This window comes from Podospora bellae-mahoneyi, chromosome 3 (assembly GCF_035222275.1).
Source record: "Podospora bellae-mahoneyi strain CBS 112042 chromosome 3, whole genome shotgun sequence".
NCBI lineage: Eukaryota > Fungi > Ascomycota > Sordariomycetes > Sordariales > Podosporaceae > Podospora > Podospora bellae-mahoneyi.
The window spans coordinates 977495-989674 of NC_085882.1; the positions used below are offsets into that span (position 1 = coordinate 977495).

Genomic DNA, 12180 nt, shown 5'->3' on the forward strand with positions numbered 1-12180 from the left:
GAAAAGTTCTAGCGTCGCCGCGGCACTGTCATGCATTATGCCACTCATGTCACTCTTGTCAACTGCTTGTTTCTTCGTGTCCAAGACTCCAAAACAAGGCCGTGTGGAGCCCGTTGGATGACCATGCGTCACCTTGTGGAACCACATTAGCTGGAGGTAGGGGTCAGCAGTCGCCTCAGACTCGGAATTCTGGACATGTCACAGTGCAGTGTCAGCTTTCATCCGAACCAGCAAAAAAAAAAAGTTAAGGTGTTGAAGGGTCGCTTGTGAGGCGAAAATTCGCGCACGTGGGTGGTTCCAAGTCTGCGGGATGGACTGTCGCTGATTGGGATTTATTATTGTGCGCTGTCCCCTGGACCGAGTTGGACTCAGGGGGTACATGTAACTTCTTGAGCTTTGTTCGTTTCTTTTACTGTCAACTGTCAACACTCCAAAAGATCATGGGAGAGTATCTGAGACCATCACCGACAACAACAACGACAACCATGGCATCCAAGACATACACCCTCAACAACGGCGTCAAGATCCCTGCAGTCGGCTTCGGCACCTTTGCCAACGAGGGAGCCAAGGGAGAAACCTACAGAGCCGTCACCAAGGCCCTCGAGGTGGGCTATCGACATCTCGACTGCGCGTGGTTCTACCTCAACGAAGACGAGGTTGGTGATGCAATCCAAGACTTCCTCGCCAAGAACCCTAGCGTTACGCGCAAGGACATCTTCATCTGCACCAAGGTCTGGAACCACCTCCACGAGCCCGAGGACGTCAAATGGAGCTTCCAAAACTCGTGCGAGAAGCTCAAGGTGGACTACATTGATCTCTTCCTCGTGCACTGGCCCATCGCCGCCGAGAAGAACCCAGATCACACCGTTAAGATCGGGCCGGATGGGAAATACGTCATCAACAAGGAGCTGACCGAGAACCCGGAGCCAACATGGCGGGCGATGGAGGAGCTGGCCGACAGTGGCAAGGCGAGAGCCATTGGTGTGTCCAACTGGACGATTCCACGTCTTGAGCAGCTTCTCAAGCTTGCGCGCATCAAGCCGGCTGTCAACCAGATCGAGATTCACCCCTTCCTCCCCAACACGGAGCTCATCGAGTTCTGCTTCAAGAACGACATCTTGCCAGCGGCTTATTCACCGCTCGGCTCGCAGAACCAAGTGCCATCAACAGGAGAGACTGTCAGAGAGAACGCGGCTCTCAATGCGGTGGCAAAGCACAGCGGGCACAACCTCGCGCAGGTGTTACTTGCTTGGGGTCTTCGTAGGGGCTACATTGTGCTGCCCAAGAGTTCCACGCCGAGCCGCATCGAAAGCAACTTTCAGATTCCCGAGCTGACCGACAAGGAGTTCAATGCTATTGAGGATGTTGCGAGGGGACGGCATGTGCGGTTTGTGAATATGAAGGACACGTTTGGTTATGACCTGTGGCCTGGCGAGAAGGAGCAATGATTGAAGCTGAGTATTTACGGTAGAAACCTGGGAAGCTGAGGTTGGATTGTGGAAAGCGAATTGATTTTTTTTTCGACCAAGAACTCACGACCAAGACCCTGTGCGGGGCCGAGGTCCCTTGAGGGGTTTAGCGGTCCCCTCAGCCTCCACGCAGTAAAGAAGGTAGTTATGTCAACATCGTGCTGTCTCTCACTCATTTCACTTTGTCAACTGCATCTTCCTCTCTTCTGCTCTCTCTCCAGCACTCACTCAACAAACATGCATTCCAGCACGGCAATCCTGCGCTTGTTGGCAGTCGCATCCGCCATTACTGGGGTAATATCTTCCCCTACCCCGGAAGACACTTCACAAGACACGGATCTGTGGTACATCAACTACCACAGCGATGGATGGTTTTGCGTACGGCCTGATCGGTCCCGTATAGATTCTGGCACAGACTGGAACCCACCCTTTGGTTCGTCTGTTTCACCGTGAACCTAGAGATACTTATTACTCACACTTTCGTCTGCAGGAAACACCCTATGCCTTGACCAAGTTCGCACTTGCCAGGCCTTCTGCAGCACCAGAGGCGGTACCAGGGCCGGCGAGAACGTGTGTATATCCGATAACGAGGGCGAGGACGACCCGTCGCTGTCGATTAATTACTGCACTACGTGTAAATGCCAGGAAGACGCGGGTCCAAATCCCGTTGCTGAATATTCCGGCTCTCTTGCTCAGTACATGTGTCGTCGACTTGGGTTCCCCGACGACGTTTGCAATACCAAGGTTGCCACCACCGCTTCTGGCTTCATTGCGAGCCCCATTACCTCCTCTTCAGTTGCATCCGCCACCGCCAGGTTGCCGAATGGAAGTCTCGAGGTCAGGCCTCTTCAAATCATCTCCGAGGTTGCCACATCAGCTGGGACCTCAAGCACGGCATCGAGCATGCCAGAATCAACTTTGGAGAGCCCAACCACCTCCCTTACCCGTCAGCCTGCGTCAACCGTGGAGCAAGCAAGTCAACCTTCGCCCACTGAGGAACCAGTTGTTGATTCTAGAGCGATGAAAACAGCAGCTGGGCTCGTTAGCGTTATTGTGGCGGCGGCAGTAGTGATTTAACTCGTCAGGGCAACTGCCGTTGTTCTTTTCACCATACATTCTCAAATACAAGGTCTTTTGCCCACAGCTGATGCCATTTCGGCATCTCGGTTCTCGTCGCGAGAATTGCTACGCCGTGTCAACGCCAAGTTTGAGGCTCAACCGCTACATCACGATGATTCGTCGCTCAACGAGGCTATCCCCTGGCGTCCCGCGCACAAGGCCTCTGCTGCGGAGCCAACGCGCCAAAGATCCATCTGTGGGCTGTAAGGGTGGGGATCCGATTCGATAGCTTCTTCTTAGCTATCGAATGAGTCTCCCACGATTGTCACCACAGAAAGCTGTATTTTTGGCGTCTTGCGCTTTCTTCTTTGAACCCCTTTTCGTCTCAGCACCATCGCTGTTCCGCCACATCAAGATGCATTTCCCATCTGTCGCTGGCCTCGTGGCCGCCGTGTACGGGATTACCGGAGTATTTTCGGCCACCACATCGTTGGAACCTTTCGACTGAGATTCTTATGAGGCGGAGGGATGGACGTGTCTGACGCCCCCCAAGCGATCTCAACCTGGGAGAGGCAGCATGAGCTTTGGTATGTTTGCCTTGTGTCTTGGTAACCTTGACGGTCGTTAACAAGTGCACCCGTCAGGAAACAACGTCTGCCCCAACCAGGTCTCAACATGCCAAGCATATTGCAGCACAAGAGGCGGCTCGGTAGACTGGAGAAACGGGTGTTTCTCCAACAATGATGGCTACGATAGCCCGTTTGAGTGGATCACCTACTGCTTCATCTGCAGGTGCAAGGACGACAAGGACACCACGCCTGACCTAACGGTATATTATGGTTCGATCGAGCGCTACGTTTGCGAGCGGCAGGAGCAGAATTGCTATTATGCCTACGGCCAATACGCGCAAAGCCCCCCCGAGGGGAAGTGCAAGATTTGTCCAGAGAGGGAGTATGTCTCGATGGCTCCTGGTGTTTCCACCAGACCGATCACTTCGCTGTCTTTTGCTACTGCGACTCGTGGAGTCGCGCCGGAGGACGCTACATCGACCACCGCAACTACGATCTCGACATCCACATCTACGTCCCCGACAAACACCCTTGTGGTCCCGGGGGCTGGGGATGATTTGTGGAAAGCTCTTGACCCAGAGGGTTTTGTAGAGGCGGAAGAGACTTCGACAACGCGTGGCGCGGGGCCTCAACCGACGGCTCTATCTACAGATGGCCTAGATATAGTAGTTGTGGTCAAGGACTCCGGCGCCGTGAAGCAGGCGGCTGGTGTGGGGGTGGCGGTTTTAGCGGCGGTGATGGCACTCTGAACAGATCTGGGTTGCTATAGTTGTTTGAGAGAGTTTTGTAAGGGATGTCTGATATGGTGGTTGGGCTAGGCATCGCGTATCGGGGTGATGAGATCCAGCGCACAAGTTCCTGTGTCACGGTTCCAGACGCGGAAGATGCGGGGCCATGGAACGGACCAATAGGACACCACTGTGTGGGGAGATCAAGGTATAGGCCAATCAACGGAGGACCGATGAACCCAGGGTGACCAGTCACGAGAGGACCGATGGACCGACGCACCATGGTCGGTCCCACGGTCCACGAAGGTCACAGGTCTATATATACGGAGGAACTGGCTGGTGTAGATAGACAGTTCCGCAGTATGCAATTGATATAAGTCACAATCCTTAGTATCTTAGCTATTGTGATTGAGACAAGCCATTTGTTGTACACTGTTTAGCTGTACCGAACCAGGATTGTTCAGAAGTGCCTTCAACCAATATCTCTTTCAGAGGTTCTGGATAGGGGTTCGTCATACATCCACGTCGTCAGCTTTCTGTCCCGTCTTCGCTCTCCCAAAATCACCTCTAACTCAAGCCCAGTTCCTTGATGTATCTCCCTCCCATCACAACCCTCCTAGCCATCACGCTCGGAGCCATCGGGGCATGCTCCCAAAACGACACCTGGTGGACCACGGCAGTACGCGACCAAGCAATGAATTCTTCAATTATTTTCCCCCGCCCTACCCGTGAAGGTATTGGGTATTTTGGCTTGTTCTTTGTCACCCCCATACCTAAGGTACTTAACGTATATTATAAGCGAGTCGTACACTCTCCACCACGACGCGTCCTCCTTACACCTAACATCAATTTTTTCCACAACCCAACATGCCTCCTACTTCAAAGGAAGCCAGGATACTCTTAGCCCTTAAGGCTCTCCAAAAGGACAAAAAATTAAGCCTCCGAGCTGCAGCTAAGCTCTATAGCGTACCAGCTATAACTCTCTCTAACCGACGCGCCGGCCGGCCTGCACGACGAGATATAAGACCCAATTCGAAGAAGCTTATTTAATCCGAAGAGGATACTATTATTTAATACATTATTAAGCTATATACGCGAGCTTTTTTACTAGAATTACGTGGTGTAGAAGATATAGCTAATTAACTGCTACGCCTACGCGACGTGCCCCCTGTTAGTAAACTCTAAATATTGTAAATTAATATATTAAAGGTACGATAATTATAATATATTAAGTAGCCCTCTTATGAATAGAGGTTTCTTCGCTCCGTAAAGCGAATAAGGCACTAAGTAAGCGCCGGAGAGCTAAAAAAAAAAAAACACATGTACGGCTCGGAGGATCACTTACTGTGCAAGATCCACAGGATCTACTGGACCAGAAGGCCGTGGGTGGGGAGGCAGTGGAAGAAATATAGCTGGATGGCGGTAGTGCAGGGGGGACTCGTACGACGGTTTGGTGCTGTGGTGTGTGCGGCAAGCCTGGCCATAACGCGCGCACTTGCTAGGAGGCTAGGAAATTATTTGATTCAGCCGTTTCTAATATAATTGTAGTTGCTTCCTAATATTGTTGCGGTATAATTGAGGATAGTTGTTGTAGGGTGGTGGAGACTGTACGACTCGCTTATATGTACGACTCGCTTATAATATACGTTACCTCAAATGGTTTAACAATCTTTAGGAAACGCCGTCTGCCGCAGTCAAAATCAGCATCTGCGAGAGATATTGCCGCACCAGAGGTGGTGTTTTACCCGGGGAGAATGCCTGCAAGAGATATGACGCGTTGAATTCGGCGACGGCTGAGGAGGCGGGGATATGGGAGAAAGATCCGGAGGAGTATGTGGCGTATTGTTGGGAATGCAGCTGTGTGGAGGGGGCGCGGCCGCGATCGGTGAGGTGTTCTGGGTCGGTGGAGAGGTATAATTGTCTGAGGCAGGCGGAAATTTGTCGGTATGGGCGGGCGTTCAATGGGGAGGAGGATTTGTCTGGACGTGGTTGTAGTGAGGAGGAGGAGATTGATGATGGGTTAGACTCGGAGGGGAGTGGTGAGGTCGGTCAGGATGTTGATTCAGGGGGTGTAAAATGGGGAGCTGGGACTTTGGGGGTTGTCGTTGGTGGTGGTGATGGCGGTGTGAAATGTAGGTTTTGGCTCAGCGAAGAAGTCATCATGTACGTCGTCCATTGATCTTCAGAAGAGATTGACATTCTCCTTGCCAAGCTTCTGCAACACGGCACGGAGATACGACGGCACCAGCTACCGCCGTGCCGGGACCGGATGATTCCCCCCCTAAAGCGCCGTGGATCTCCGTGGATCGCCGTGGCGTGAATAATGCTTGTCGTCGCTCGGTACGTTACGGCATCTGGAAAGCGAGTGCATCCGACAGTGCTCCATTTGAACTGTCCTTCGCCATTCCAGTCTTAGCTTTGACTCGGAACCGTCACCGCTGCACATCCCGGACTCTTGTGCGACCATTCCTTCGCACTGGCGTATCAGAGCTCGGCGTATTCAGAACGACGGAAGGGCAGAATTAAGGCAGACACCATAGCGTTCAGTTTATCGTGATTGGCAAGCACGACACATGTCGGCGTAACCATGGCGCCGACAACACCCACGGAGCTGTGGTCTGCAACTTGTGATTCCGCAGGAGTAAGACTGCTGGCGTACGATTCGGGACAAATAAATACGTTCATTGTGTACCCATTGTATCTCGAGCACTTCATACCTTCAAACACGATATCGCGATATTCCACCCACTCCAAGACACACTAAGGTATCCTCGACAACCGTGAAAATGGTCAAGATTGCCGTTGCCGCTCCGGGCCGTAAGTCACAGGCCACCACACCTCGCAGCTTGCAAAGCTAACCACATTCGATATTGCAGAGGTGGCTCGTGAGATCATCGAAGTTCTTGTCGCTACTGGGAAGCATGAAGTGATCACGCTTGCTCGCCGGGTAAGTCAACCCAACAGTAGCAGAGGCAATCTCTGGCCCAATATCTGACTCTAGATAGGAACTTGCCCCAGAGGAAGTTGTCGAGGGCACAACCCCACTCAAGGTCGACTTTCACAACCAAGCTGAGCTGGAGAAGGTCCTTCAGGGCGTCCATACTGTTCTCTCGTTTGTGGTTGTTCAGAATGACCCCGATGGCATCGCTCAAAAGACTCTCATCGACGCCGCCATCGCAGCCGGAGTCAAGCGCTTCGCTCCGAGCGAGTGGTTTATGTAGGTCCATCTTCATAGGCCTCAACCCGACAACATGACACTGACACAGCTAGTGCTCGCTACACTCATCTCCAGTGGGCCGCCAGCAAGGTGGCCATCCGCGACTATCTCGGAGAAAAGAACAAGGACGGCAAAGTCATCGAGTACTGTCTGTTCCAGCCTGGCATATTCACTGACTACCACGCCAACGAGAACATCAACAAGCATCTCAAGACGAACGACTTCCTCCCCATTGACTTTGCAAACCACAAGTTGCTCGCTCCCGGGAGTCTCAAACCCCGCTTGACGGCCACCACAGTCCGGGATGTCGCCAACATCGTCGCAAAGGCAATTGAATACGAAGGCGAGTGGCCAAAGATTGGAGGTATCGCGGGTGAAACACTTACGCTCGCCGAGGAGCTAGCGATTGGGGAGAAGATAAGAGGTTTGTTGACCTCCCAACCTGAATCTTTTGGCGTCCTACCTACTACGTCTTGGCTCGTCGCATGGCAGTACTCTAATCCAATAACACAACACAGGCAAGAAATTCGAAGTTGAGCTGCTGGATGTTGATAGCCTCAGAAAAGGAGAATGGAACGGTTCGTGGGTCAAACCACTTGAGCACCCCGCGATTCAACACCTTGACGAGGAGACGCGGGCGGCCTTCTCCAAGGCGGCGTTTTCGGGTTTTCTGCTTGCGTTGGTGGATGACGAGTTGGTGGTATCGGATGAGTGGAACCGCATCTTCCCCGACTACAAGTTTACAGGGGTCGAGGAATTCGTCTCGAAGTTTTGGGCCGGGAAGCCGTAGGTAGTGCAAGGTAGTGTTGCCGCAATTTGGTTGACCGAATGTCGGGTGGCAAGCGGCATGCATGTGCTCACACGAGCAGCAGGTGGCCGGCACGCCGGTTGGAGGATTGGGAGGGGTTAACGAAAGATGGAAGCTGGAGAGGCTTGCGAGTTCTTGGGAGTCTTGGACTGTTGGAGAAAGTTGGAGAGATATGGAAGCTGGATGGCCATGGAAGGGGCTTGGCTGTTGATAGTGCATGGCTTGCATGGCTTCTCATCTTCTGGAAATAACCGTCCTTCATGCTCCTACTGGCTCCTTCATCCCATCTCCTCGGTGAATATCGATATCTCCCCCACTGTTAGAAGCATGGAATATAAGGCGCCGAGCAATGCCGAGACCGGTGCTACGCCGCACCAACCGGAGAACCCTCTTGGCCAACTCCACCACACTTGCCCGGGAATGGAACCTCCAACGGTTCCCCCACAAATTCTTTGGACCTTGTGCCTGGATCTGTGGAGCCCGGCTGTCGGGAAAGGAAGTTGACAAGACCAAGCCTTGTCGGCAAGATACCACCCTAGACCCGAACAGTCAAGGATCAGCCGTCGAAACCTGCCTCTTCTGGCAGTTCACCAGAGGAGCAGATGGCTGACGTGATTAGCTAGCACGATAACCGGGCCAGGATTTCCCTTCACAACAACTCTACCAACGACGACCTGCCCGCATGCATGGGTTGCAGTATTGGGGAGGGCGATGGACCGTGATGGACAGGAGGAGGAGCAGGAGCGGGAGGGGAAGCAACTCCAAAGGCGAGGTTGACATTGACATGGTACTCCAAGAATAGCACCCACGGTCTCCGTTGATCGACAATTATAAATACCGACGGGCCCTCACCCTCGCCGTCAAGACAAAGACAGAGGTCAGTCAGACTCGGGACATCCTCTCCTCTGATCTCCTTCTTCCACCACCACTTCTTCATCCATCCACCCTCAAGCCAACCACGTCCAACCGCCAACATGAAGGTTACTTCCGTTGTCGCCGCTGCCGCTTTCGGCGCGACGACTGTCTCTGCCGGCCTCTCCGCCGAGGCCGCCAGCAAGCATGAGGAAGTCATGGCTCTGAAGACCAAGCAGTGGGATGCCGCTCGCGCCTCCGGTCTCTTCGGTGGTTCCAAGCTCTACAAGGCCCTCTTCAGCACCGTTCCTTGCAGAAACGGCAAGGCCGGCGAGTACTCCTGCAACAACGTCAACCTCCAGGCTTTCCTCTCCCACGAGGATCTCGGCTCCGCCTCCAAGGCCGGTAACGATGTCTGGGGCTGGACCGACAAGAAGTCCAAGCGCGAGTTCGGTATCGTTGGTCAGACCGACGGTGTCGCCTTCGTTGAGATCACCGGCCTCGGTCGTCTCGAGTACATCGGCCGCCTCGACACCCAGACCGATATCGTCTCGTGGAGAGATATCAAGGTCATTGGCGACTATGCCTACATTGGCGCCGAGGCCAACAACCACGGTATCCAGATCTTCGACCTCCGCAAGCTCCTCGACGTCAAGCCCTGGTGGAACCCCTTCTTCTTCAAGCCCAAGGTCTTCAGCAAGGAGACCGACATCACCCTCTTCGATGGCGTCGGTGCCACCCACAACATCGTTGCCCACGAGGAGACCAACATGATCTACGCCGTCGGTGGCCGCTCCGGCGCCAACGCCCGCAACACCCCCTGCGCCGGTGGCATGTTCATGGTTGACGTTTCCAACCCCCTCAAGCCAGTGTCCCCTGGCTGCATTCCCCAGGACGGTTACGTTCACGATGCCCAGTGCGTCATCTACAAGGGCCCCAGCGCCGCCTACAAGGGTCGTGAGATCTGCTTCAACTTCAACGAGGACACCCTCACCGTCATGGACGTCACCAACAAGTCGGCCCCCGCCGTCGTCTCCCGCACTCCCTATGAGGGCAATGCCTACTCTCACCAGGGCTGGCTCATTGATGAGAACCAGTCCTTCCTCCTCCTCGACGACGAGCTCGATGAGCAAAACAAGGTCGGGCCTGCTGCCAACGGCCACACCACCACCTACATCTTCAACGTTGCCAACCTCGAGGCCCCCGTCAACACTGGTTACTACCAGTCCCCTGCCAAGTCCATCGACCACAACCAATACGTGAGTTTTTCTCTTGTGAGATTTGAAGTGTTCAGATCGCTAACATGCTGCTCAATAGGTCATCGATGGTCTCACCTACCAGGCCAACTACGGCTCCGGCCTCCGCGTCGTCGATGTCTCCTCCGTCAAGGTCGACCCCACCGGCGCCAAGTTCAAGGAGACGGGCTTCTTCGACTGCCACCCGGAGGACGATGATGTCAACGGTGTCACCGAGTTCCTCGGCACCTGGTCCGTCTACCCCTACTTCAAGTCCGGCTACATCCTCCTCAACTCCATTGAGCGCGGTATCTTCTCGCTCAAGTACACCGGCAAGAAGGCCGCGTACAAGCTCTAAGTCTGTTGCGATGGGGTTTTTGGGTAGACAGGTTGTATATATAGCTAGCAGTCACTATTGATAATGCTTATTAGTCTCATGTCATGTTTCATTGTGGCTTGAGCTTTTGATTGGTGGCGCTGTTGTAGAGCTACAGTTTCTACACCGCAACTCTATGCTGACTGGATGCCCTGGTCATCTGAACTGGCGTATTGCATGTCCTGCCTCTTTGGGTTCACCGGAAATAAGCCCTGCCCGCCCAACACGACACTGTACAGCCCGTCACCTCGGATTTATCCAGGTTCCTTCATCGTACCAGCCAGCCAATGGTCTGGCGCCACTGAAGTGAACAATTCAGCGTTACACTACACTGCCTGACAGCGGGTCGATCATGGTACAGCCGGAGTCTGGTTGATCGAGCTCAGAACGAATCACAACTTGTTGTCAGCGTCCAAATAGGACCGTGATATTTGTAGGATTAGTCCGCACCGATGAATACGATGTTTAGGAATACGATGCAGTAAGACCCGACCGCAACGAGATATGACGTTGTTGCGATGATATGCTCGATCAAAGGATGGGATTGGTGTGTATAAATTGACACTTGAGTCTAACCCTTGACCTGCTTTCATGCCATCATCCTCTCACACTCACCATCCACGTTAGCATACTCTCACAGATCCCTTTGCTTTACTACCCCTTCAAGTTTCAACAAAAATATCACAACCATGAGGTCGATTTTCTCCCTCGCTGCCGCTGCCGCCCTCGTCGGCCTGTCCAACAGCACGCCAGTCCCTGACGCACCAGCCGCCGCTCACGGCCCCTACCACATCTCAGGCTTCTTCGCCTCAAAGCCGCATTTGAGCAGTGGCTGCCGGTGTGTAACCCAACAACTACACCCCCTTTCCATCACCCCTTTTCTGACCCCCTCTCCCTCTCCACTCTCCCTCCCCACTCATACTGACCCGTCCCTTCCCAGCTTCGAATTCAACCTCACATCTCCCACCCTCCCCTCCACCCCCCCAGTCTACTGTTGGGCCTCAGTCGAGCTAGGCTTCTCAGGCGCAACCTGGCTGGGGTATGTGTATCAAGGACTAGGTCACTGCGATAACGAGAGGGTCGACTGGACGTTCAACCATCCCAGAGGGGCAGAGACGGATAGAAACGACGCGGTGTTTAATGTCACGGTTGACGGGGTGTTGGGGACGTATAGGGTGCCGAAGGAGGATATCTATGTGAATTTGAACGACGAGGGGAATCCGTTTGATAATGATGTCAGTTATAGCGGGCCGAGGGAGTTTGAGATTGTGGATTTCCCTGGGGGGAACTAGATGGAGGGAGGGGTTGAAGGGGAAGGGGAGAGAGGGGGGGTTCAGGCGAGATTTTTTAGATTGAATGTTGGAGTTTAGAGAGCTGAACTCCTACCGGAGTGTTGGAACGATGGTTTTTTGTAACAACTTGAAGTTGACATTGACCCCCTTTTCTCATATCACCCTTTTTCCACATTGCCCCTCAACCCCCTCTCCCCCCCGCCTTGGTCTCTTCTTATCTCAACCCCCGTCTGATACCCTCTTCCATCTAAGCCTTTCCTTTCACCACCCTTCCCACCTCTCCTTCTTCCACCACCCCTCCCCATCACCTTTCACCTACCTCCTACACCCCTTCCACCCCACAACATCAGAACCACCATTAGCAGCGGGCCACGCGCGCAAAGGCCAGAGAGCAGCCGTCAAATGGAATTCCCACAGGCCAGAGTGGTGTGCGCTTCACTTTGTGTTCGCTCGCGCCCGAGTACAGGACCGCGAAAGGGGTTACACGTTGACGGGCGGGAGTTTGTGAATAGGTTGGGTGATGGTTGGCAGGTGATTCGGTGGCCATCTTGGTGCGGGTATTGGTGAGATGGTTA

At 53.6% G+C, this 12180-nt stretch overlaps 6 protein-coding genes across 6 annotated transcripts; all 6 read left to right on the forward strand.

The window, feature by feature from the left end:
- Window positions 1–440: 440 nt before the first annotated feature.
- Window positions 441–1448, forward strand: GLD2 (Glycerol 2-dehydrogenase (NADP(+)); the record flags this gene model as incomplete). The annotated part of the gene is made up of 1 exon (XM_062877427.1): window positions 441–1448. The coding sequence occupies one exon, from the start codon at window positions 441–443 to the stop codon at window positions 1446–1448; it is 1008 nt and encodes a 335-aa protein (XP_062733191.1).
- A 168-nt stretch (window positions 1449–1616) lies between these two features.
- QC761_302851 (uncharacterized protein) lies at window positions 1617–2546 on the forward strand (the record flags this gene model as incomplete). The annotated part of the gene is made up of 2 exons (XM_062877426.1): window positions 1617–1902; window positions 1960–2546. The coding sequence occupies 2 exons, from the start codon at window positions 1617–1619 to the stop codon at window positions 2544–2546; spliced, it is 873 nt and encodes a 290-aa protein (XP_062733192.1).
- Window positions 2547–3105: 559 nt separating this feature from the next.
- Window positions 3106–3961, forward strand: QC761_0050370 (uncharacterized protein; the record flags this gene model as incomplete). The annotated part of the gene is made up of 2 exons (XM_062872470.1): window positions 3106–3115; window positions 3173–3961. The coding sequence occupies 2 exons, from the start codon at window positions 3106–3108 to the stop codon at window positions 3844–3846; spliced, it is 684 nt and encodes a 227-aa protein (XP_062733193.1). The 3' UTR covers window positions 3847–3961.
- Window positions 3962–6415: 2454 nt separating this feature from the next.
- QC761_302860 (uncharacterized protein) lies at window positions 6416–7832 on the forward strand (the record flags this gene model as incomplete). The annotated part of the gene is made up of 5 exons (XM_062877428.1): window positions 6416–6642; window positions 6702–6772; window positions 6831–7042; window positions 7096–7466; window positions 7561–7832. The coding sequence occupies exons 1-5, from the start codon at window positions 6612–6614 to the stop codon at window positions 7830–7832; spliced, it is 957 nt and encodes a 318-aa protein (XP_062733194.1). The 5' UTR covers window positions 6416–6611.
- Window positions 7833–8824: 992 nt separating this feature from the next.
- Window positions 8825–10295, forward strand: QC761_0050390 (uncharacterized protein; the record flags this gene model as incomplete). Its single annotated transcript, XM_062872471.1, has 2 exons — window positions 8825–9961; window positions 10020–10295. 2 exons carry the CDS (start codon window positions 8825–8827, stop codon window positions 10293–10295), a joined length of 1413 nt encoding a protein of 470 aa, XP_062733195.1.
- A 707-nt stretch (window positions 10296–11002) lies between these two features.
- On the forward strand, window positions 11003–11616 carry QC761_302880 (uncharacterized protein; the record flags this gene model as incomplete). The annotated part of the gene is made up of 2 exons (XM_062877429.1): window positions 11003–11151; window positions 11254–11616. 2 exons carry the CDS (start codon window positions 11003–11005, stop codon window positions 11603–11605), a joined length of 501 nt encoding a protein of 166 aa, XP_062733196.1. The 3' UTR covers window positions 11606–11616.
- Between the last annotated feature and the right edge of the window lie 564 nt (window positions 11617–12180).